Source organism: Procambarus clarkii, chromosome 45 (genome assembly GCF_040958095.1).
Source record: "Procambarus clarkii isolate CNS0578487 chromosome 45, FALCON_Pclarkii_2.0, whole genome shotgun sequence".
NCBI lineage: Eukaryota > Metazoa > Arthropoda > Malacostraca > Decapoda > Cambaridae > Procambarus > Procambarus clarkii.
In genome coordinates this window covers 3,881,596-3,903,174 of record NC_091194.1, presented here as the reverse complement: position 1 = coordinate 3,903,174, position 21,579 = coordinate 3,881,596, and the positions used below count along the sequence as shown (strand labels likewise).

Genomic DNA, 21,579 nt, shown 5'->3' with positions numbered 1-21,579 from the left:
TAAAGCAAATCTTCGTCTCGGTGAATGCATGCATTTTTTTTTTGTATGTATTAGGCTCAGTCCTGTTCAGATGGAGCATGGAGGGTCTGTGAAAGTCTTGTGTATAAATATTAACATAGGCTGCCTATACACAAGAAGGGTCCGTTAGTTGACCTACTGTTTGGATCTAGCTCTGACCCATTCCTAATATTTTTTGTATTGCAGAGCCCCAACAGACTTAACTGCTTTCTCTAATACTCTACAGCCCAGGTGAATTTTGTTGCATCAGCTTCCTATATAGTATGTACATTCTCTTGTCTTCCAATGGATGGACCTTGGAACTTAATAACTTTGTGTTGTTACTGGGCTGTCCTATCCCTTCTCCCAGGCTTGTGTGATTTACTTGAGGGCATTGGTTTTAGTACCTTTTTGACACAAAAGCAAAAACGGATCCTGGGGTTAGAAAAAGGAAGGACCTTGGTGGTAAAAGAAGTGACCTGAAAAATTTGAAACCTAAGACAGGATTTGGATGAAGATGTTTACCAGTAGTACGACAGCATCATCCATAGCTGAAAGAAGGGCACAAATCATAGGCTTTGAGAACTTCAGGGTCTGTTAATGTTAAATGTACAGTTATGGGGTTATCTTGAGGTTATCTTGAGATGATTTTGGGGCTTTTTAGTGTCCCCGCGGCCCGGTCCTCGACCAGGCCTCCACCCCCAGGAAGCAGCCCGTGACAGCTGACTAACACCCAGGTACCTATTTTACTGCTAGGTAACAGGGGCATAGGGTGATGTGATACGGCATATTGACATAAAAGCACTGACATTTGAAGAAAGGAGAACTAAAGGTAATATGACAATGACATAAAAGGTAATGAGGGAAATGGACTGTGAATGAAGACGGTCTTTTTCCAAGTGAGGTACAAGAGAATGAGGGAATACAGGTGGAAGTTGGAATCACTGATGTGCCAGAGAAATGTAAGGAAACATGTTAGCAGCAAATGGCAAGCAAATGGAATGAGTAAGTACAGTAAGCACTCATTCAGTTTCAAGAGCAAATGTGATATGGAGATGGGCGGTCAAGAGATTCAATAGCTGAAGCTTGCTCCCCATAGACAATTAGGTAAATATATTATATGGTAACTGCAATATGTCCTTACTGGGTTACCAAGACCAGCCTGTGCAACAGAAATGTAAGTGGAATTTTTTATATTTTTTAAGAGCAGATTTATATCCAAATTGTTCATAATGTGTTGTTATTTTTTGGTAATCTTATACCTCCTTGCATTGCAGTACGTACTGTATTGTCTGGTGCCTGATAGGGTCTTAGGTCAACAGAGGGCTATTGCAAGGGGTGTTGATCCAATATCTTGGCTGACTTCACAAAGTAGAGGAACTTGTGTAGGAGATTCTGCTGATCCAGCACAGCTGGTGTGGCACTGGGCAAGGAGCTCCACAGAAGGGAGGGGCCAATCAATGGTGGTGGCATTTTGCACAGGCAATTGTCTTTTAAGTTGGGTGAATTGGTGAAGGACTTTTCTGTTCATGCAATTTTACAATTATTTTAATAGTACTTGGTGCATTTTGAGTATATTGCTCTGTTTTTCATTTGATATCAGTGCCAGACAAGACACAGGCACAGAAACTATATGCATCAACAATATAGAAGAGTAAATCACAAACCATATCAAATTTGCAGTTGACACAGATCTATGGTAATGTACCGAGCAGAAACAACAATCTTACAAAAGAATCTATATGAACTTGACAAATGGTCATGATAGTATGGTATAAAACATGCAAAGTTTTGCAAGACCTTGACCTACATGGTAAAGGCTTATACCCCTCCTGCTGTCATAAAATGCCTTTTCCTTGAACACTTCACATTTCCACTATGTTGTATAATCTTCATAGATAGGGCTAAGTCTGCCAGCGGTGTTGGCTACATAGTCTTTCCTGACTAAATCTAGATGTGCTATCAACACCTAGAGACTAGCATCCCCACAGCAGAACTTTATGCAATTTTTTATGCTTTTTGTCAATATTTCTCAAATGGCAACATTCCTTTGTCATTGTGGTTGACTCTGTGCTCTCATAGCTCTGTAGTCTCTTTAACCTTGGCTGGGTTCCCAACCATATTGGCATCACCTAAAATGAACATGTGGTGACTGCTGCTAAGGAGGCCATATGCACTTGCCCATTTCCCAAAAAGACATTCCTTATACCGATTTCTACCCCAGTCGTTAATCAGTCTGCGGTCATTGGTCTGGTGTTATAGGTAACAAACGGTGCACTCTTTAAGGTAATTATCCCCTTGGAGCATGTAAAGGAATGCTGCCCTACTCCTTATTGTCCCACTTGCAGTCATGCAACTAGTACAATGTCCTGATTTTCAGGACGATCATCAGTTTTGCTTTCCTTAATGTCCCTTTGTAGAATCATTAGTTAATCCAATACCTTTGATATCGCTTTTTTTTTTTGTCCTTGCATTGTCATCCTAGTGATAATGCCTTTTGAATAGTCAGCAATTCTGGTGGTGCGACATAGCCATGGTGCTATGTGTTGACAATTACTTCCTGCCCTTGTCTAGGTCACTAGGGGGTGGTGGTCCTTGTGTAAATTAAAGTGAATCTGACATGTAGATAGGAAAATATAATTAAAGTACTGTACAGTATATTGAAATTTACATTTTATTAGAAACACTTTACAAATTGATAAAAGATAAATATACACAACAATCAATAATTTAACATGGTTTACACAAATTTTATATCTAACAATAAATAATGCTAAGGCACAAATGTCTTCCACCCATAGGAGGACTGGTTTCGGGGCCGTGAGAACGCTAAGCCCCAAAATCATCTTGAGGTAACCTCATCTTAAGTTAAACACCCATGAATCGCCACAAGAAACTTAAAATCTAATCGCTGATAACTACTAGCATTTATGAATAGGATTATCTCAACTGGAACACCAATGCATATTATACACCAGCCTTGTGTAAGAGTAAGGCTCTACATTTTAAACTCCTGAGCACTGAGGAAGTACCGTATGTATTCGTTCATATAGTACGATATCTTAATTCAATTTGACTAGTTCATATTTTTAAGGACTGGAAATGGTGTATGTAGAAATTTCTCATTTAAAATTTGAATAAACAATGTTTAATGTAAAATGCTCATATTAAGCTTTAGGTTAAATATTAGTTGGCAGTTTACCGACTTTCTGGTTGATTGAAGAAATGGCCTTGGCATAAGGTACAGTATATATTTTTATTCATCTACTACATCAGGATCCTTGATGAGCTTCCACTGAGTTGCACATAGCTTCAATGTATCATGTGCATATTCACGAGCCTTGGGCAAAACTAATTCTGGATTGTCAATCTTGGAAATAGCTTCAAGGGCAGTCTGGAAATAGGAGTGCACAATATTTAGCTTCAGGAAAATACAGGCAACTGGGTAACAGACTTTGTACTGTAAGTATTAATAATTAATAAGTACTGTAAGTAGTTAAAAATGGTTTAAATAGACAATTTCTGAAAACATTAAGTATACATTAAGAACTCCTACCCTCAAAACCAGTTGAATACACTTCAGTGTACCATCATCCATTCACTACATGTCCATACCCTCTGTGCATGTTCTCAGTCTTGCAGTATTTTATCTGCTCTTGACATTTTCAATCCTTTATCAATTCTCGTATCACACATACTTCTAAGATTGTTCTTTGTTCATTCTTACTGCTCTTATTCTTGATTTTCTATGATTATTCCACCATTATTTTGCATCCATAGAAAGGCTTGGCATCACTGCTTTCATGCAGCCTTCTGGCTCTATTTCAAAAACTTATTTTTTAGTCATATATCATAGATACTTAAATTTATAAACTGTCCCCCTATCCCATGATACTGCTCCCCACAATGATTTCTAACAGTAACTGGCTGGTGGGAGTGCATCAGAAATGTTTGGGATCATAATGCTGTTGAGATCAGGTCAGTCTCATACAATTAGAGTACTATCATATTCAGTTGGTGCCTACCAGAGGACGGCTCTTACAATACAGCCATTGGTCAAAATAACCTGCAGCTGGCTGCCTGCAATGTGAAAGTCACAGACTCTACCCCCCCCCCCCTGGTGCACACAACAGCTGGGATGAATTGTGATGTGCACCAGCAGTAGACCCTCCATGACTAACATTGCAGCCTGTCACTTGTTTTACTGGATGGCTGCAATATGAGAGCCTTCCTCTGGTAGGAATCAACTTATCACAGGTGTACAAATTGCAGGGGGACTGGAGGCCATTGAGGATGTGTGAAAGCTATTCTCAACAGCATTACCAATCTCTAAACACCAATACTAGTTCCCTGCAGCCTATCCCCAGCTGAATGGCTGACAGTCAACCATAAATCAAATGCTTGCAACACTTCACTTTGTGTTGCACAATTATATCTCACCTTGCAATGTGTATCGATCACCTTCTCAGCTGTCTGCTTGTCATGACAGACCAGGAGATAAACAATGATAGTCCCACGGTACTGTATCTCCTTGTTTCCATGAGAAAGCAGGAACTTGAGGATTTCTTCCCAATCATTGGCCTACACAAATTAAGAGTATTAGAATGACTTTTGTAAAATTAGTTTGTACAGTACAGCAATTCTAGAAAATGTCTTGATTTATAAATTAATGTATTAAATTATCTTCTGATGAATGCTAGATATGAAAAGTATGGTAGTTTTCACATTAAGAGGCAATACAACAATTGAGCCCCACAACATGCAGGCAAAATAGTTGAGTAAATCAGGTAAACTGAATACTGCTCCATTAGTTGTGCAGTAAGGCCTGCACATGGTCTCCAACATAACCAATGTCACAACCCTAGTTATGGAAATACATACTGGACAGCTCACAGGAAAATTATTTGCATGTGGTACAGAAGACATTACCAACTCTCACCTCGAACACTTTTACCAAACACTTGGGCGACTCTGACATGACCATACAGAGGGCACCAGTAGCTGCCTTAATAATTTCTTCATCCTCATCAGAAGTACACAGAAACAGGTACTTAAACTTGTCATTCTTCCCTTCCAGTATCTTAACTATATCTGGAGATGCACACATGTTTGCCATACACTGTAAGAAGAAAAATAATACACATTAATACAGGACAGTACCGTCAAGTACTGTACTGTACTGTATTTTAAATTCACTTTGATAAAAAATTATATACTAATATTTTCACTAACAACAATCACTAATTAAAATGATATATACTGTATTTTAATATAAAAAACTATCATCAATATTTATAATCATTAAAATTAATTGTCTGTCTGGTCCAGTCACAGCAGTCAAATGAACGGATCAGACTGGAGCATTTTTACTTTGGTTAAACTGTTCAAAAAATTATAATCTAAGTAAAAATGCTCCAGTCTGATCTGTCCATTTAACTACTGTACCTGGACGAGAGACAGACAAGCCCCATTGACTTATGTCGTTGCAGGATCTCCTTATACCTGCCAGTGACAGTAGGGGCCGAGACACACTAGAGATTACTTCATCCAGTTCAGAATGATCTCCATTAGTTCATTCATCTATTCTTAAACCCTCCTCCATGTGGCACTCAGCCTCAAGAAAACCCAAGTATCAATCCTCGCATTGGCAGATGGCTGTTAGGCACGTGTACTATACATACTAAAAGAGGTACAGAACGCTGCCATCCTGATATTTAACCTAACAAGCTCCCAATTAACAAAACAGTAGGAACAGGATTGTATTGTACAAGTACAAAACCTTTTTAAGCGGTGACTTAACAAAGTGTTGCTTTATACTAATTTTCTTACCTGAATAGCTGCTCTTCTAATCATTTCATGGTGCTCAAACATGTAATTTTCAATTAATGGCAATCCTCTCTCCTTTATGATGCGTTTTCTAGTAGATTCTGACATTCCAGCAATGTTAGTGAGACCCATCAGAGCCTCAAAGTTCTCTAAAGCTTCACACTCTGGGTCCAGTAACTTTAACAGTGGTCGTACAACTTCATAGGCCTGATAAAAGATTGAGAATCATGTGAAAATGTATAGAATATTAAGTACTGTACCTGGGTTTCTCTTCCCATCTGTCTCCTCTTCTCCCCTTTTCACCTTTCTCCCCAACATGCCTCCACTCCCTCTGTTGCTCACCTTTCCACCACAACATCCTCTATCTCCCTACCTTCCTCTCTCTCAGAGAAGTCTATTAATGACAGCTAAAAAAAAAACAATGAAAACATTATGGAAAACAAATCCCAGATTTAAGATTTTGTGAAAATTGCACGGAATTGCTATGGGTGCTGATATTTCTTAAAAGGGTGGTACTGGGCCCAACCCTGACTGACCTAAGACACTCCCATATCCTCAATGTGTCATCTTGAAAAGTTGGGTGTTTGGCCTCCAACCTTGAACAAATATAGACTATTTTAAATTTGTGAAGAATACTTGATGATGTACAGTATAAATACTGTACTCTCCTGTAAGGCTCCTGACAGCTGGATGGACAGCGCTTCGGATTCGTAGTCCTGAGGTCCTGGGTTCGATCCCTGGTGGAGGCGGAGACAAATGGGCAAAATGCCTCTTTCACCCTGATGACCCCGTTACCTAGCAGTAAATAGGTACCTGGGAGTTAGACAGTTGCTACGGACTGCTTCCTGGGGGGGGGGGGGGAATGTAACAAAATGGAGGCCTGGTCGAGGACCGGGCCGTGGGGACGCTAAGCACCGAAGTTATCTCAAGATAACTCAAGAAGATACTGACGATTCGCTTAAAATAAACAAACATAGGTAGACTTAGAAATTTACTTAGAAATAATGTACAGGTAGATTGCATGTCTATCATTCCAGATACGATTGTGACTTGTGGATATTTGCCATAATATTTTTTTACTTTTTATTATAAATTAGGTAAATGGAAGAGTATTTAAAGAGTTCATTTCACTTACTCTCTGTCCTGGGAAAGCTGTCTCTGGATTGATAGTGATGGCAATGCGAGCCAAAGCTTGTGCTGCTACTGTCTTCCCCTTTTTTGTGCCTTCTGCTGCCAAGCCAAGCAGAGCCTTGGAGCCTCCCTGCTGCACTACCAAACCTCTATTTTCTTGCATCTGACACAGGGCATTGAACAGCCTGAAATAAACAATTTATATGTACAGTATATACCCATCTTCATAGAAGAAATATATTAAAAAGATCGACACTTGCCTTGCAAATAATGCAGAGCATGATTAGGCAGTCTATACTTGACCATGCTTGCCTTTCACAAAGTTGTTACAAGGTCTGACACATTTGATGCACTCTGTATCCTCCTGACCTGCCTTTTCTATATAATGCACTTACACAAGTCTCTACTTCACTTTGTATACTGCAATAACTTACCTAGACCAATACATTCCTCTCATATACTATACAATGGGATATAATTAATCTGTGAAACGAGCAAAGCTCAAGTTTTAAACTTTATGTAATCTTGCTTAGACTAGCAATAAGCTCAGGAAGCTACCAAGGGCCCCTCCAAGGAAAGTGGACTTCGGAAGTTTCTGGAATGTTTTCTTTTCCATTCTTCCTACATAATTTAAAATTTATGAGGGCTTAATGAACAGCAGTGCACACATTTCGTTTTTTTTTTTTTGCCTTTTATTAATAAAAAAAAATGTATAAATATATAGTACCTTGCAATAAGTTCCTTGGAATTATGGCTATCAGTTTTGCTGAGTGCTGTAAGAGCTCCTGCAGCACCTTCCTCAGCAAGTACCTTGACACGCTTTTCAATAAAATCAGGGTCATCCAGGTCATGAGCCTCGGGAACATGCTGCTTAGCAAACTTTGCCAACTCGACCATCTCCGGAATTACTTCTTGTTTGTCATATGCATTACAGAGGTTGACAAAGGTTGCCACAACACCATACAAACAGTTCATGTCACCAGACTGAAAGCAATAAGAAAATAGATAATACAAGTACAGCATCATTCGTAAATGTGAATTCAATACATTTACTCACACAAAACCAAACTGGAAAGTTAAATCATCACTTTCTTGGCAGAGATTGTCATGATTAGTACATAAAGATGTACAACTTGTTAATGATGTACCAGCAACATTACAATTATTCAAATAAAACTTTTGATAATAAAACAAGGTGTTTAAATGTACAGTAGTGAAAAATTTCTCTGAGGCATTCCCTTTATTTATTTATATATATATATACAAGAAGGTACATTGGGATTGTGAGTATACATAGCATAGTAATTACATTCTTGTAAAGCCACTAGTACGCGCAGCGTTTCAGGCAGGTCCTTAATCTAAAGAAACTTATAAGCAGGTAAATACTTGCAAAATTTATAGAAATGATAACAGTTACAAAGCATGAAAAAATAAAAGTCGAGAGAAAAATTGTAGGCATATTAAAGCACATAGGTAGCTCAGAATGATTGCAATGACAGCTTGAATGGTAGTTTAACAAAACAATTTAAAATTTGATAGCTTTGATAGCTCTTACATGATCCCTCAGGATTCATAGCATCCAACAGGCTGTATTGATTTTTAAATATATTAACTTTTGTATTTTGGGATTGGCAATATTGGTGATTCTAGTTCAAGGCACAACTGTGAGCACCAGGTCTATACTACAAAGAAACAAAATGCAACCCTCCAACACACCCAGCAAACAAAAATTAGAAGTACCAAGGCTGCCAATTATCCTTGTGTAAACTACAGTGCTGTTAGTATATCAAAGTTACACCAACTACCACCAAATGTTATCACCAATACAACAAGATCAGGGAAGCCAGCAGAGCCCCCCCCCTTCCCCCCCCCCCCCCAAAAAAAAAACACCAAACATGCACTGCATAAAATCATAAGAAAAGTGTGCAACTAACCCAAAAAACAAGAAAAGTCAAGGGTCACAGCTAGCAGACTTGCCTGACTATACCTCACCAAATCTCAACAAGAAAAAATGCCAGGGATCCAGACTGCATGCAAAAGGGAACATACACTTACTTTTAGTGAAAACAGAGCCCAGTTACGATCATAGCAAAGCACCAAAAAAAACAGGATCAAATTGTTCAAGTAGTTGGGCACAGTTTTTTCACTCTGTCCTTGTTTCACTCTGTCCTGTCACTTGTCCTTGTCCAAAGGATACCTGATCAACCAGGCTGTGACTCATATGTCAGGCTGCGAGCAGCCGCGTCCAACAGCCTGGTTGATCAGTCCAGCAACCAGGAGGCCTGGTCGATGACCGGGCCGCGGGGACACTAAGCCCCGGAAGCACCTCAAGGTAAGGTAAGGTTGTATCCCAGTTGCTTGTCCTCATATTTCTTACTAGTACTTTATAGGCATACTGGCTTAGCACTTTCTCCTCCTAATTACCTTACCTAAACAGTACTTACTTTAGCAAGTTCAATCATTGAACGAATGGCTGGTCTGTCGTTAATGAGCTTCTCCTTAACATCAGCATCAAGGGTAAGGTAGGAAAGACCCTCACAGGCCCATCGTCGCATGTCCTTGTCTTTCGATGGATTAACAAGGAACCTGTGAAAAAATACTTTATGACAAATATTTTTCTCTAAACCTGTGTCTCAAAAGATTGTTAATCACAAACAAATGTGATAAATGTGTTCAATAAGACAAACAGTAGACAACAACTGTCCAAAATTATGCAGCATTATTTTGTTACAATTTAAAAGAATATAAATTATGGATTTTTCAGAACATAGCTTCACTGCTAGAAGGGTAACAGTATTAAAATAATTCTAATAGCTATTATCTGACAATATGTATTGAATAAATGAAAGCTATCAATCATACGTCAGGCTAGGGTCCTGACAGCCGAGTGGACAGTGCTTCGGATTCGTAGTCCTGAGGTTCCGGGTTCAATTCCCGGTGGAGGCTGAAACAAATGGGCAGAGTTTCTTTCACCCTGACAGCCCTTTCCTAGCAGTAAATAGGTACCTGGGAATTAGACAGCTGTTACGGGCTGCTTCCTGGGGTGTGTGTGTGAGGAAAAAATTTGACAATTGAGAGGTGGGTCGAATGAGCTAGAGCTCAACCCCCGCAAGTACAACTACGTGAATACAAGTCTATATCCTCCCTAAATGTCTGGTTGATATCTGGTTGGTTGGTTGAAATTATTATTTCCTGTACAGATTCTAGATAAAACAGTAATCAAAATGCAAGACAAAAAAATAAGAAAATATAACCAACAAACCTTCTACAAGCTTCTGCCAGCTTAAGAGAAGCTCCTTCAGAAAAAGGTTTCATAGAAGCATCAGTGCCGCCCATAGAACCAAGCTTACATAATCCCACCAAAGCACGCACACGAATTGAATCATTCTTGCTCTGGTAAAGTTTCTTCAAGATGTCAGTACCTTGTGTTATAATAGGTCTACATTTGTCCTTCTTGGATGCTGCAGCAATAAGAGCTTCACAGGCAACCTGGGTCAAGTGGTTTTGGTAAATTAAAATTTGTAAGTGAACTTGTCAACAATTTTAAATACAATTTGAACATCACTTTCAATAAATGTATGATGCAACACACATTGTAAATTAAGTCTACCTTATACACAGACAAAAATCTGATAAATAGGAGAAAATACAATTTTGATATTACACGGTACTCCTAATTCATACATGGCGATCAAGAACAACTTTTTTAGCCATTGGAATACTCTGCTATTTAAAGAACTGCTTCTTTATGAGTATAAAAAATAGTTAACAAATCAAATGGGGGGAAAAATCACAAAAGGATATATATATATATATATATATTATTATGGGTTTGATCACATTTTTAATGCAACATTTGGAGAAACAGTTGGTGCCTTGGGTAGGCAATTGAGCATATTTAAAACAAAAAGTTTTACATGAAAATTATAGAAACTTTGGGGCTATGTAGCCAAAAATATGGACAAATTTCAAGGAATCCAGATTTCATGTAAATCTGGAGCAGGTCACAAACACTATAATCCAGAATTTTGAAGTTTGTCTACAGTGCCTACTGTTACTTTTGTTCTTCTGAATCAACACCATACTGCTTTAAACATTAATAAATATTTTACTCCATTAATTAAGGAAACCATGTCACTATCTTAAAATGTTAACCCACCTTCTGCTGTAAGACATCATCTGTGTTTGCCATAACCAACATCATCTCCAAGATACCTTCTTTTGTGATGAGCCTGCCCCCTACATCTAGAGGTCCAAGTAGCAAAGTTGTTATGGCAACAGTGACACGAATTTTGTGTTCTATATCTGGAGTTAATAGCCGTAATCTGAAAGAAATGAAGAGCATACTGTATAGTATTTTCAATCTCAGGACATGTAGTTTAGTTCAGTTTGCCTACCAATGTTTATGTAACTTAATAAACATTTGAACTATCAAAACAACATCACGCTTGAACACCACTATGTTATGGTGTAACTCTTGTTCTAACTACTTATATTACTCAAGGCTGATATTGTTAACATGTGCAATAAAAAACTAAAACAGATTTGTCAAACATGAATGCTTTCTTCAAAAACCATGCTGGCAATCCTTAATGTACAGTATATGAGTACTAATATCTGCCAAGATGCAGACCAACACTCACCTGATATATTCATCAACTCGTTGATGGTAAGCCTCCTTCATCTTGTCGTCATATTGCGTGTCATACACATTAGAGAGACAGATAGCCGTTGTCATGCGGGTATTATCGGTGATATCTATACGACTTTCAAAATTAAATTCCTCCAGCTCAGAACAGATGTCTAACATTTTCTCTATACCTGTAAGAGAATACTTTTTTAGTATCTTGCACATTTGATCATTATTAGCCTAAATATTTACAATTAGGAATAAACCATCATTATCATCATTATTAAGCTATCAAGAGAAAGCCCTCCTTTTCAGGCTATGTATACAAATTATTGTTTCCATTTATCTAAATTTATTTTTAAGATTAAAACATTAAAACAATAATGCATTTGCATCAACAACTTTATATACATAAACTATTTTAAGGTAAAATAAAAAGTATCATAATACCTCCCATTCTAATGAACTTGTCACCCCAGTTCAGTTTTTCATATGTCACGTTCTTCAGGATAAGTTCTATTACAGCATCTCTGCACTCTCCGCTCATGGTACGCTGGGTCACAATAGAGACCATAGTAGCCATCAAACTGTCAATTTCTTTCTGATTTGCTGAAGTAAATACATTAGTTCAATATATGTATAGACATTTAACAAGGTTTAAAGATGAATACTGTATGGTATATCTAACTCCAAGACATGTAAAAGTCATCCTCCCTATTTGAAACACAGAGCATCAAATGTTTGTGTCACAGAATTTAATCTCCTGCAAAACAACTAACAAATGGTAAGAAACACATCTCGATACACAAATTATTAAACTGTGTTACTCAGAACATTTTCTACAGAACACAATATATACAATTTTATTTGAAATGAATACCAATTCAATAACAACAGCTGGTGTTTAAATTTCTGGTTGGGCACATTTGTGACATTTCAAGTTAATAACACTGTTAAAGGATACTGGCCAAAATCATTCCTTCACTTCAAATACAAATTATAATTACTGTACTCTATGGTAGTTCTTGAAAAACATGAAATGGATTCAAAGCTCAGATTTTGTACATAATACAGGTACTATATACCATAATCCTAAGACATTCTTACACATTTGTTAACCCTGTTTTTGAGATATCCATGTAATAATATGCTCCTGCCTAGCAAAAAGAGAAAGCATACTGCATCATAGAGAGAATGATTTACTTTCCTTTCAGCATTAAGTAATTATGCTAGTCTCCTGAATACAATAATCTTTACTAGATATTGAATGACTGGTGAAATGTGATGGAAGCATCCCTAGCCCTCTCCCATATTAGCATTCATCTCTAAAAGTCTGCCAAATTCTTTTTATATAATCATAAATGTAGTTACATATACAGTAAGGTTTACTAATATAGTAAATATATCTGCTACATAGAGAAGCAGCAAGATGAGAATAGACATTATACAGGCAAATCATTATCTACAAATAGAAAATATGTTACGATAAAGTGGCTGAAACTAACCGAATTCACGCAAATGAAATGAAAGTGACAACATTTTAGGCCATCCTGAACCCATGATAGGGTCCAGGACAGACCGAAATGCTGTCACTGATTTCTTATGTGTGAATGAGGTTAATTATCAATGATCTACAAATTAATTCAACTTTTCTTGGAGTTTCTCTTCATTGTTGTCAGTTCTATTTGTTCACTACTCCCATTTATTTACAAAAACTAGTTTATATTAGTTCAATACTGGGCAAGAAGGCAATTCTTGCTAATTATTTTATTTTTTGCAAAGCTCCAGAAATAATAAAAGGCTTACCTGCTAGAAGATTTTTGTCTGGTTTCTTTTCCTTTTTAATATCCATGCCAGCCAGGGTGTTGAAGATTGTCTGGATGGTGTACTGTGTGGCATTGACTAGTACCTGAACTTTACTGTTCATTAGGTCTAGAAGCCAAGGAATACCCACTTCTTGCAGAATCATCTTGGTCTGAGAAATACAATGGGTATGGAATCAAATAAAAAAGAATTTGTGAATCTATGCATGTGTTTCATGTCTCATATCCACAAGACAAGTGTTTAGTAAATGAACATCACCAGTCACATGTTTATCCTATAAATATAATTTTGGCATGCTCCAAATATTAACAACAAAAACTAAACCCAGAAAATTTAAAACTGACTGATAAACCATGACAGTGAGCCAGCATTTACTGCCCTCATTTTAAGTTGATATCAGATAATTATCAGGAGTGCTAAGCCAAAGTAATTATCAGCAGTGCTAAGCCAAAATGGCTGTCTAATGATCCTGGCTCTCCTGGTTGCACCCTGAGCCAAAACCATTGGCCAACCTGTATCAATGAAAATAGTGTACATGAATCTGAAAAAGTTTACAATCCACTGAAACAAGCAACTTTTTACACTAGAAAGATAAAGCCATAGGCATAGACATAATACTAAGTCTTACACCAGATCTACACATAAACAAAACAACATAAGAAGTGTACATAAAATTTGTGAACCCAGACTAAGAATCCAGAGCACTATTGTGTATAACCTATGTTTTTCAGTTCTGAATTACGTGATACTAACATGGAACCGACACCGAGTGGGTTCCATGGAAAGGTCAGGGGACTTGCCACAAAACTGATACAATAAATGCAGCTAACAATACCAATTCTTTTTATCACAGAACTTCATTTCCTAGCAACATAACTTAACAAATAGTAAGAAACGTGCCTCAATACAGAATGTTAAATTATTCAAAACATTTTCTGGCTTAGCCAGTATGGCTAAAGCACATGGAAGGGATATGAGGGTAGAGGGAAGGAATGGTGCCCAACTACTTGGACTGCTGGGTATTGAACACCAACCTGCATGAAGTGGGATTGTCACTGAACTGACTAGTCCAATACTGTATATATATCAATTATTCTAAGGGTAGGGATAACAAAAATTATGCTCTTAAGGCATTTCTTTATGTGAAAATTGTTGTTTCTTCTTGTTAACAGCGCCATGGATTTGTATACAAAATATAATTAAGGATTACTGTAGTATAAACCAAAGTACCTACCCTCTCTAAGTCCTTGCAGAATTCAGATAATGTTCTAGCACAAGCAACTTTAATTTCGACATTTGCTTCCGTCTTCAGCATTTGAACCATTCGAGCCAGTATATTTTGCTTCAGCAAAAGCTCAGCACCTGTTTAAATACAGAAGTATGACAATTCTTGAGTGAACAGGAAGGCAGGACAGGGGGGCGGGAGGAAGAGTTTAGGGAAAAAAATTGGGAGGTCAGGCACGTAGTGCTTACTTGTGTCACACACACTACAAATTAAGTGTATAAAAAACAAATTTATGAGGATGTGTTGTGGGATTTTTTTTTAATGTTTTATCGTTAAAAATTATTTCAAGTGGTTTTGTATGGAAAACATACGATTACGTGCAATGAAATATACGTCGGGTTGATAGTGGACCAAAATCATGCCTACTATCCACCAGAAAATATAGTAGCTATTTATTCATTTAAATATTTACTAGTACAATGTATTCTGCAATAGTATTGCAATTCAGTGGCTTTGGTCTTGTAAAGCCACAGAATAAAACATGGTTAGAGGGAAGAAGTAGTATAGTATTTGATGCACTGGTAGCTGACACACACACACACACACACACACACACACACACACACACACACACACACACACACACACACACACACACACACACACACACACACACACACACACACACATAACAAGTTAAGTGAGAAGGTGGTGGAGGCCAAGACCGTCAGTAGTTTCAAAGCGTTATATGACAAAGAGTGCTGGGAAGACGGGACACCACGAGCGTAGCTCTCATCCTGTAACTACACTTAGGTAATTACACACACACACACACACACACACACACAAATAATGGTGGGGGTTGGGGAGGATAAGGATGAAAACCCCCCATTGTCACCCATCCGCCTCCAAGGCAGTTTATATAGCTTGGTTTTGATGCGAGGCAAAAGTGGTTGCTTATAGCCGAGTTCACAATTCTACAATTCGGTCCTCACCACTCTTTTATTCATACACTGTACAACACTTATAAATTTATACAGACACACACACACATCTGATGTTTTATTATAAATCATAAAGTGTATTTTCTTACATTTAAAGTTGTTCAAGATTAGAAAATTTTGGGACTGGAATGTATCAACTTTACAGAGGCAATACTTTTTATCAAATATGTGATTTCTAGGAACGCATCTTGTTTGTTAAGCAAGATTTTCCTGTACCTCACTCTAGTATGGATACTTTTTTTTATAATTAATAGTATGATTTATGTAGTTCTGTACATTATACAATATCACCAGAACCTTGAAACTACAACTTTGGCAATCTTGGATTACCATAAACCATAAAAGGACGTCAAGGACTAAAACAAAACACCTTAGCACTGCACTGCAAAGCAAGCTAAAAAAAATCTTATATACAGTATACATACCATTATTTTCATTGATGTATACTGTATTCCCATTATAAAAGCTTTACAGATATTTTGAACATGTGTGTTAAAATTACAGTAGTATATCAAAAAGAGTATTCTATTATTGAGAAAATAAAAATATATGGCCACAAAATTACATCCCATAATGCCCTCTTCAATTACCGTACTTTAACTGGAATTTTTGTGTACTGGCCACCAAGAGATAATGATTAATCTGGTAAATGGCGCTGCACAGTTACAAGCTTCTCAAGGCTGGTGACCACTGAACTAGTATCGAGCAAGGGGACAACAAAATTATTTGAGGCACTGTAGCCTACTCGACCCATCTCAGAAGTACCTAACTGGTGCCCAACCAAGACTTTAAACCTTCCCTGGAGCATCACTAAGCTATTTGGGTGTATTTGTGAGCATCCATGATTATGTAATACATTTCAATAAGCTGACATTTCATATTCCAAGAAAATCAGAATACAGTACTGTTCTGAACTGTACTTATAAGTAACAACAATACCTGTCATCATCTAGCACAGCCATAAAATGCATATAATATCTTACCAGCTCTTTCCTTAGCCAAAGCCACAAGATTGTTGGCACAAGTTTCCCTCTTGTCTTTTTCAGAGCCTGGATCAAAAAGAATTTCAAACAATTGTTGAACTTTCCCTGAAGTTTTGGTTTTTTCTTCAATCTGTGAAAATATAATGTTAAGAAAATTACATTTATGATAAAATTACTGAATGCTGCTTTTATTAAATGCAGATTTATTTGGTACTACACAAATGAAACACACAGAACAAATTTATACTTCCAATCCTACATAAATTTACATAACTTTAGAGAACAGTTATACTTACCAGGTCCTGTACAATTTTATGTAATCTTGACAACATTTCCTGAACATCTTTATTTTTAGGGTCAATAAACTGGAGTGCCCTGGCATCTGCATATGCTTTCTCAAACTGCTCCAAACTCTCATAGGCTTGGGCTCGACGGAACAGTGCCTTGGGGTCTTTTGGAGTAATTTCGAGGCCTAATATGTGAAAAATTGAAGTTAAACGATATCATTATATTACCCAAGTTTACAACAAAAAACAACAAAAAATCTAAAATACTGTATTCACTGAAATGAAATGTAAATTACATACTTTCACTACAAAAGAAATAATATTTGTTAAACCACAAGGCATAAACCTCTAAACATGTGACACAAGAAAGTACATTATTTTTCTGAAAGATTGGTCCAGTAAAAGCTGTTCTTATGACTTGTATAAACATCATGAAGGAGAAAAACTATCTTTCCTTAATTTTCTAGATACAGTATTTAATTTGTAATCAAAGTGGGTGCTGCAGAAATACTTAAACAACTAGAAAATTATGACTTACAGCGTGTGCAATCTTTCACAGTGTTCTCAAAATCCTCAATTTTGAGATAAACAGCAGCACGATTTTTGTATAAAACTGAAGAATCCCTATCTTCAGTACTAATTGTAATGGCCTGAAAATGGAAGAATACAGTACAAATATAAACACTTTGCCTTTTTATCGACAAAACTATGGTAAATTGCAACTACAGGAAAGTGAGAAATAGCTCTCTATGCCCTGCCCCCCCTAGTCTTTTATTGCCTCTTATGATGTTGAAGATTTGTGCCATATTTTTTCAATGCATTTCACTTGTAAACCTCTTGTACAAGAATTTCCTTACATATGTAAATTAATTGGATCCCATTCTCAGGGTAAAGTGAATAGAAAGACACACCAAACCTGCCCTTAAACCACCTGCATCTTTATCTATATATTTGTAATGGTCTGAAAGCATATTAGTTTCAATAATGGTCAACTTGTAAACTGGCAGGTGAACCTTTGTCATATATAAAGAATACTGTACTGTATTCTCAAGTTATAATTTTACCGTACTGTCTTATTAAGTGTTGGTTTAAAATGTGAATGAAATTCTAGTGGATAAGCAAATAATTTTTAATGCAACTCAAGATAGACACTATTGCCAGCAGTGTGTAAATGAAGGGCTGCAGAAGAATGTAAGGGATTCTATTTGGATGCACTGTCAGCCCATTGGACATTGACTTCCATAGGACAGATGTAAAAGGTTAAGTTTAAACAACTACGGCCAGACAATGTCATGTCAAACTAGATTCTGTCAAGAATATGAAAAGTTGAAAAGGAGATGGCATTTGACAATACAAAAGTGGAGTTGGGTAATAAGCACCACATTACAGAGGGTGATAACAAAATTAATGGAGGAATAAGACAACTAACATAAAAGTCAGGCAGTTAGGCCTTTTTCCCTGGTTAAGGTAATAACTAATTGCACAATGAGGCATACCCCTAAATAAATATTGTACAGGTTATTCCAGTCTGTTGGAAAGACAGGCAAGTCAGAAATGGCAAAACACAAAAGGCTTCCAAACCCACCAGAGAAAATCAAGAGTAAAGCAGCTGGGCATACCAAGTAAGGATGGACGGAAAGGCTGCAGGAAATTATACATAAAAGAGGCATATCACATGCAAGTATGCCTGAAACTGGAAACAAATCTAGAAAAAAATTGGAAATGATTTCCAAAGATACAGTATAATAAAGCCATAATGAAAATCCGCAAGGTTTCTAAATATTGCAATGTACAGGATATACAACATTTAAAGTATATTATTTGATAAAATAAAAGCATCTTTGTATTAAAGATTTACCTGAGTATATTTTTCAATCGCAGTACCCCAGTCATTGTTTTTATATGCTTCATTCCCTTCCTCCTTCAGTTGTTGAGGCGTTTTTTCACTGTCAGCTTTCGTCATCTTGAAACTGAAAAAAGGAAGCCTTGAGTAGCATGAAAAATGGTATGCTTCCTCCCCCCTCAACTGTTCCCAGATTAAAATGGAAACTGAAGACTGTCAGATATGTAAGGCTCTTGTCTTGTTACACAAGTTGGAGAATGAAGACAGTATAGAACTTGCAATTAGGACCATGCAATGGTTTGCTATACAGTAATACAAAAGACCAAATCAAAAGGTTAGGTTAGGTAAATGTTAGATACAGTAAAGATATGGTAAATTTAGGTTAATATATACTTAGGTTTCATAAGGTAATGAGTTAAAGTTAGATTTGTGCAAATACAGCAGCAAATCAATTGGAGAACCGTCTTTATATACAAAATGATCTGATGCCAGATTATTCATAATAATTAACTCATTGTGTTGGGGAAAGGCAACCAGTGTACAGTATATACATATGTTAGGGTTATATTGAGGTCCCCTCCACAGGGTCAAATTACTGACCCCCCCCCCCCCAACCAGGATGCAACCCCACAACAAGCTAACTTCTGGGTACCTATTTACTGCTAGGTAAACAGGGACATTAGGAAACACATCCAACCATTTCTGTCCCATTTGCGATTTGAACCTGGAATTCCAGATTGAGGGTCGAGAACGTACCCGACTGTACTACCATCAGGCATTCTGTGAACTGTGGGTAGCCAAACAAAGTCAAAGCCAAAAGACAAAATCACGAAGGCTCCTCTAAACTCTAAACCCCATTGGGAAAAATACAGCAACGTCTTCCAGTGACCTCCAACACAGGTCCACCAAAACTCGCCAATTCCTGGAGTCTCTTGGCTAAGCCAGTGCCAAACACCAACCCCACACCTGAAGAGTCAACAGGAAAATAGGGAGGAAAAATCTATCAATGTCTCTGTGACCCCATGTTATAAGGGTGCCAGGTGCCATAAAGCAGGTCGCTGAAGAGGAATGCCATACGGCATCACATCTAAAAGGGCAATAATGTAAGTACTTTACCTACTACAGTAAGCATATATGTACCATTTACACTTTACCTCCTGCAATAAGTTCTTTACCTTTAAAGGTAAGTACTTCACATTAAAAACAGCACACACGTTCCAACCACAATAAGTACTTTACCTACTACACTAAGTACTTTACCTCCTACAGTAAGCGAGTATATGGAGTAGCTAAAGCAGAGGATGTGGGGAGACACAACACTGACAACTGCTCACTTATCAATGGTGGACGTGGACCAGCTTCAAGGTGCCACTTGTATATACCTTCTAATGATAAACCACGCTAGAAACTTCTAAGACGTTCTGGTACGCGAGGCTGGGCTAAAACTGGGGTTATTTTTGGCACTTGTCCATTACAGCGTGCGGGGCAATAGACGACGAAACCAAACAAAACTCGACGGGTCTTGATTCTCTTTGAAGTGACGTTAGAGGGGATCTGAATAGGACTTGACTTAGGTCTATATTTCTAAAATCAACCGGTTAATAAGGTTATTAATATTAATAAACCGGTTGTTAACCTGCTGATTAATGATGTAAGTCAGCAGCATGTGTACTATTTGCCCAGGGCTAATTTATATACCGCAACAGTAGCATCATAGCATGGAGAAATGAGGCGATCCCCCTTGACAAGCCGCCGGCTTCTTCTCCCCGCCAGGGCCATTTGGCCACTAATAAACTAGATGGTGTCCATTAGGTAAATTCAGGTAAATGCATCATCCCCCTAATATGAAGAAAACCAGCTAGGTTGTTCATCCTGTCACTTGTACCCAGACGCAGTTGGGATTTACTTGTGTCTCAAGTCACCGAACTGTAAACAAGGGATTAGCATCTTATAGCCACCAAGTTTACGTCTTTTTTAATTAATAAGCTTACGTACACAGCAATGAGCTGCTTCCCAATTCAATATGAAGTATTACATAGTAATACTTCAGACTGAGACTGAACAGCACATGGACTGAGAGTCTAGTCCATGTGCTGCACTAGTCAACTCTGGGTAGAGCACAAGAATATCTTCCAATATTCGTGAGTGTATGCAGTAAGTTACAGAGGTCAAAGCATCTCATATCATTTGATAAATCAGTTATTACAGGGCACACAAATACAATGTTGGAGAGTGTCCCAGCTTTTGTTCACAGTTTACAATTAGAATGTTCACCATTGGGGGGATTCCTTATCTGCAGATTTATATTAGTGTTTTCAGTCCTTTGAGTGTCAGATTGCTCTGTTTTCAGCCCCAATTTCTTGAAATAATTATATTACAACAGAGATTGGAAATAAAGAATTTAGACCTAGCTGTAGCTCAATTTCAAGCTTATCACATGCAGCTTTAGCTACTTTGTATCATCATGCTGGACAACACCTCAAATTACATGAATTTACTTGAGGGCATCCGTCTCCCGTCTCACTATGGTGGCCTCGACGAGGACAGGAAGCCGGCAGTCCGTCAAAGGTCCCCTCAGTTGTCTTACTGGTTCAGCACCCCGGGGTGGGTGGCAAGAGTGAGTCAGCACCCCAGGATGGGGGGCAAAGTGGGTCAACACCCCGGGGTGGGTGGCAAAAGGGGGTCAACACCCCGGGGAGGGTGAGAAGAGTGGGTCAACACCCCGGGGTGGGTGAGAAGAGTGGGTCAGCAGCCCCGGGGTGGGTGAGAAGAGTGGGTCAGCAGTCCCGGGGTGGGTGAGAAGAGTGGGTCAGCAGCCCCGGGGTGGGT

At 37.9% G+C, this 21,579-nt stretch overlaps 1 protein-coding gene across 3 annotated transcripts; it reads right to left on the bottom strand.

Moving 5' to 3' along the window:
* Positions 1-2,652: 2,652 nt before the first annotated feature.
* unc-45 (unc-45 myosin chaperone) lies at positions 2,653-20,270 on the bottom strand. Of its 3 annotated transcripts, none has more exons than XM_045761273.2 (18): positions 20,133-20,270; positions 18,766-18,877; positions 17,446-17,557; positions 16,917-17,092; positions 16,621-16,750; positions 14,643-14,770; positions 13,391-13,559; positions 12,035-12,193; positions 11,598-11,775; positions 11,114-11,279; positions 10,217-10,443; positions 9,399-9,540; positions 7,682-7,938; positions 6,959-7,139; positions 5,827-6,030; positions 4,937-5,116; positions 4,438-4,578; positions 2,653-3,391 (listed from the first exon to the last, which is right to left on the bottom strand). In XM_045761273.2, exons 2-18 carry the CDS (start codon positions 18,868-18,870, stop codon positions 3,254-3,256), a joined length of 2,793 nt encoding a protein of 930 aa, XP_045617229.2. In that variant the 5' UTR covers positions 18,871-18,877; positions 20,133-20,270; the 3' UTR covers positions 2,653-3,253. The 3 variants fall into 3 exon arrangements, with proteins under 3 accessions (XP_045617229.2, XP_045617228.2, XP_045617227.2); XM_045761272.2 differs by having other exon boundaries at positions 20,085-20,257; XM_045761271.2 differs by having other exon boundaries at positions 20,011-20,244.
* Between the last annotated feature and the right edge of the window lie 1,309 nt (positions 20,271-21,579).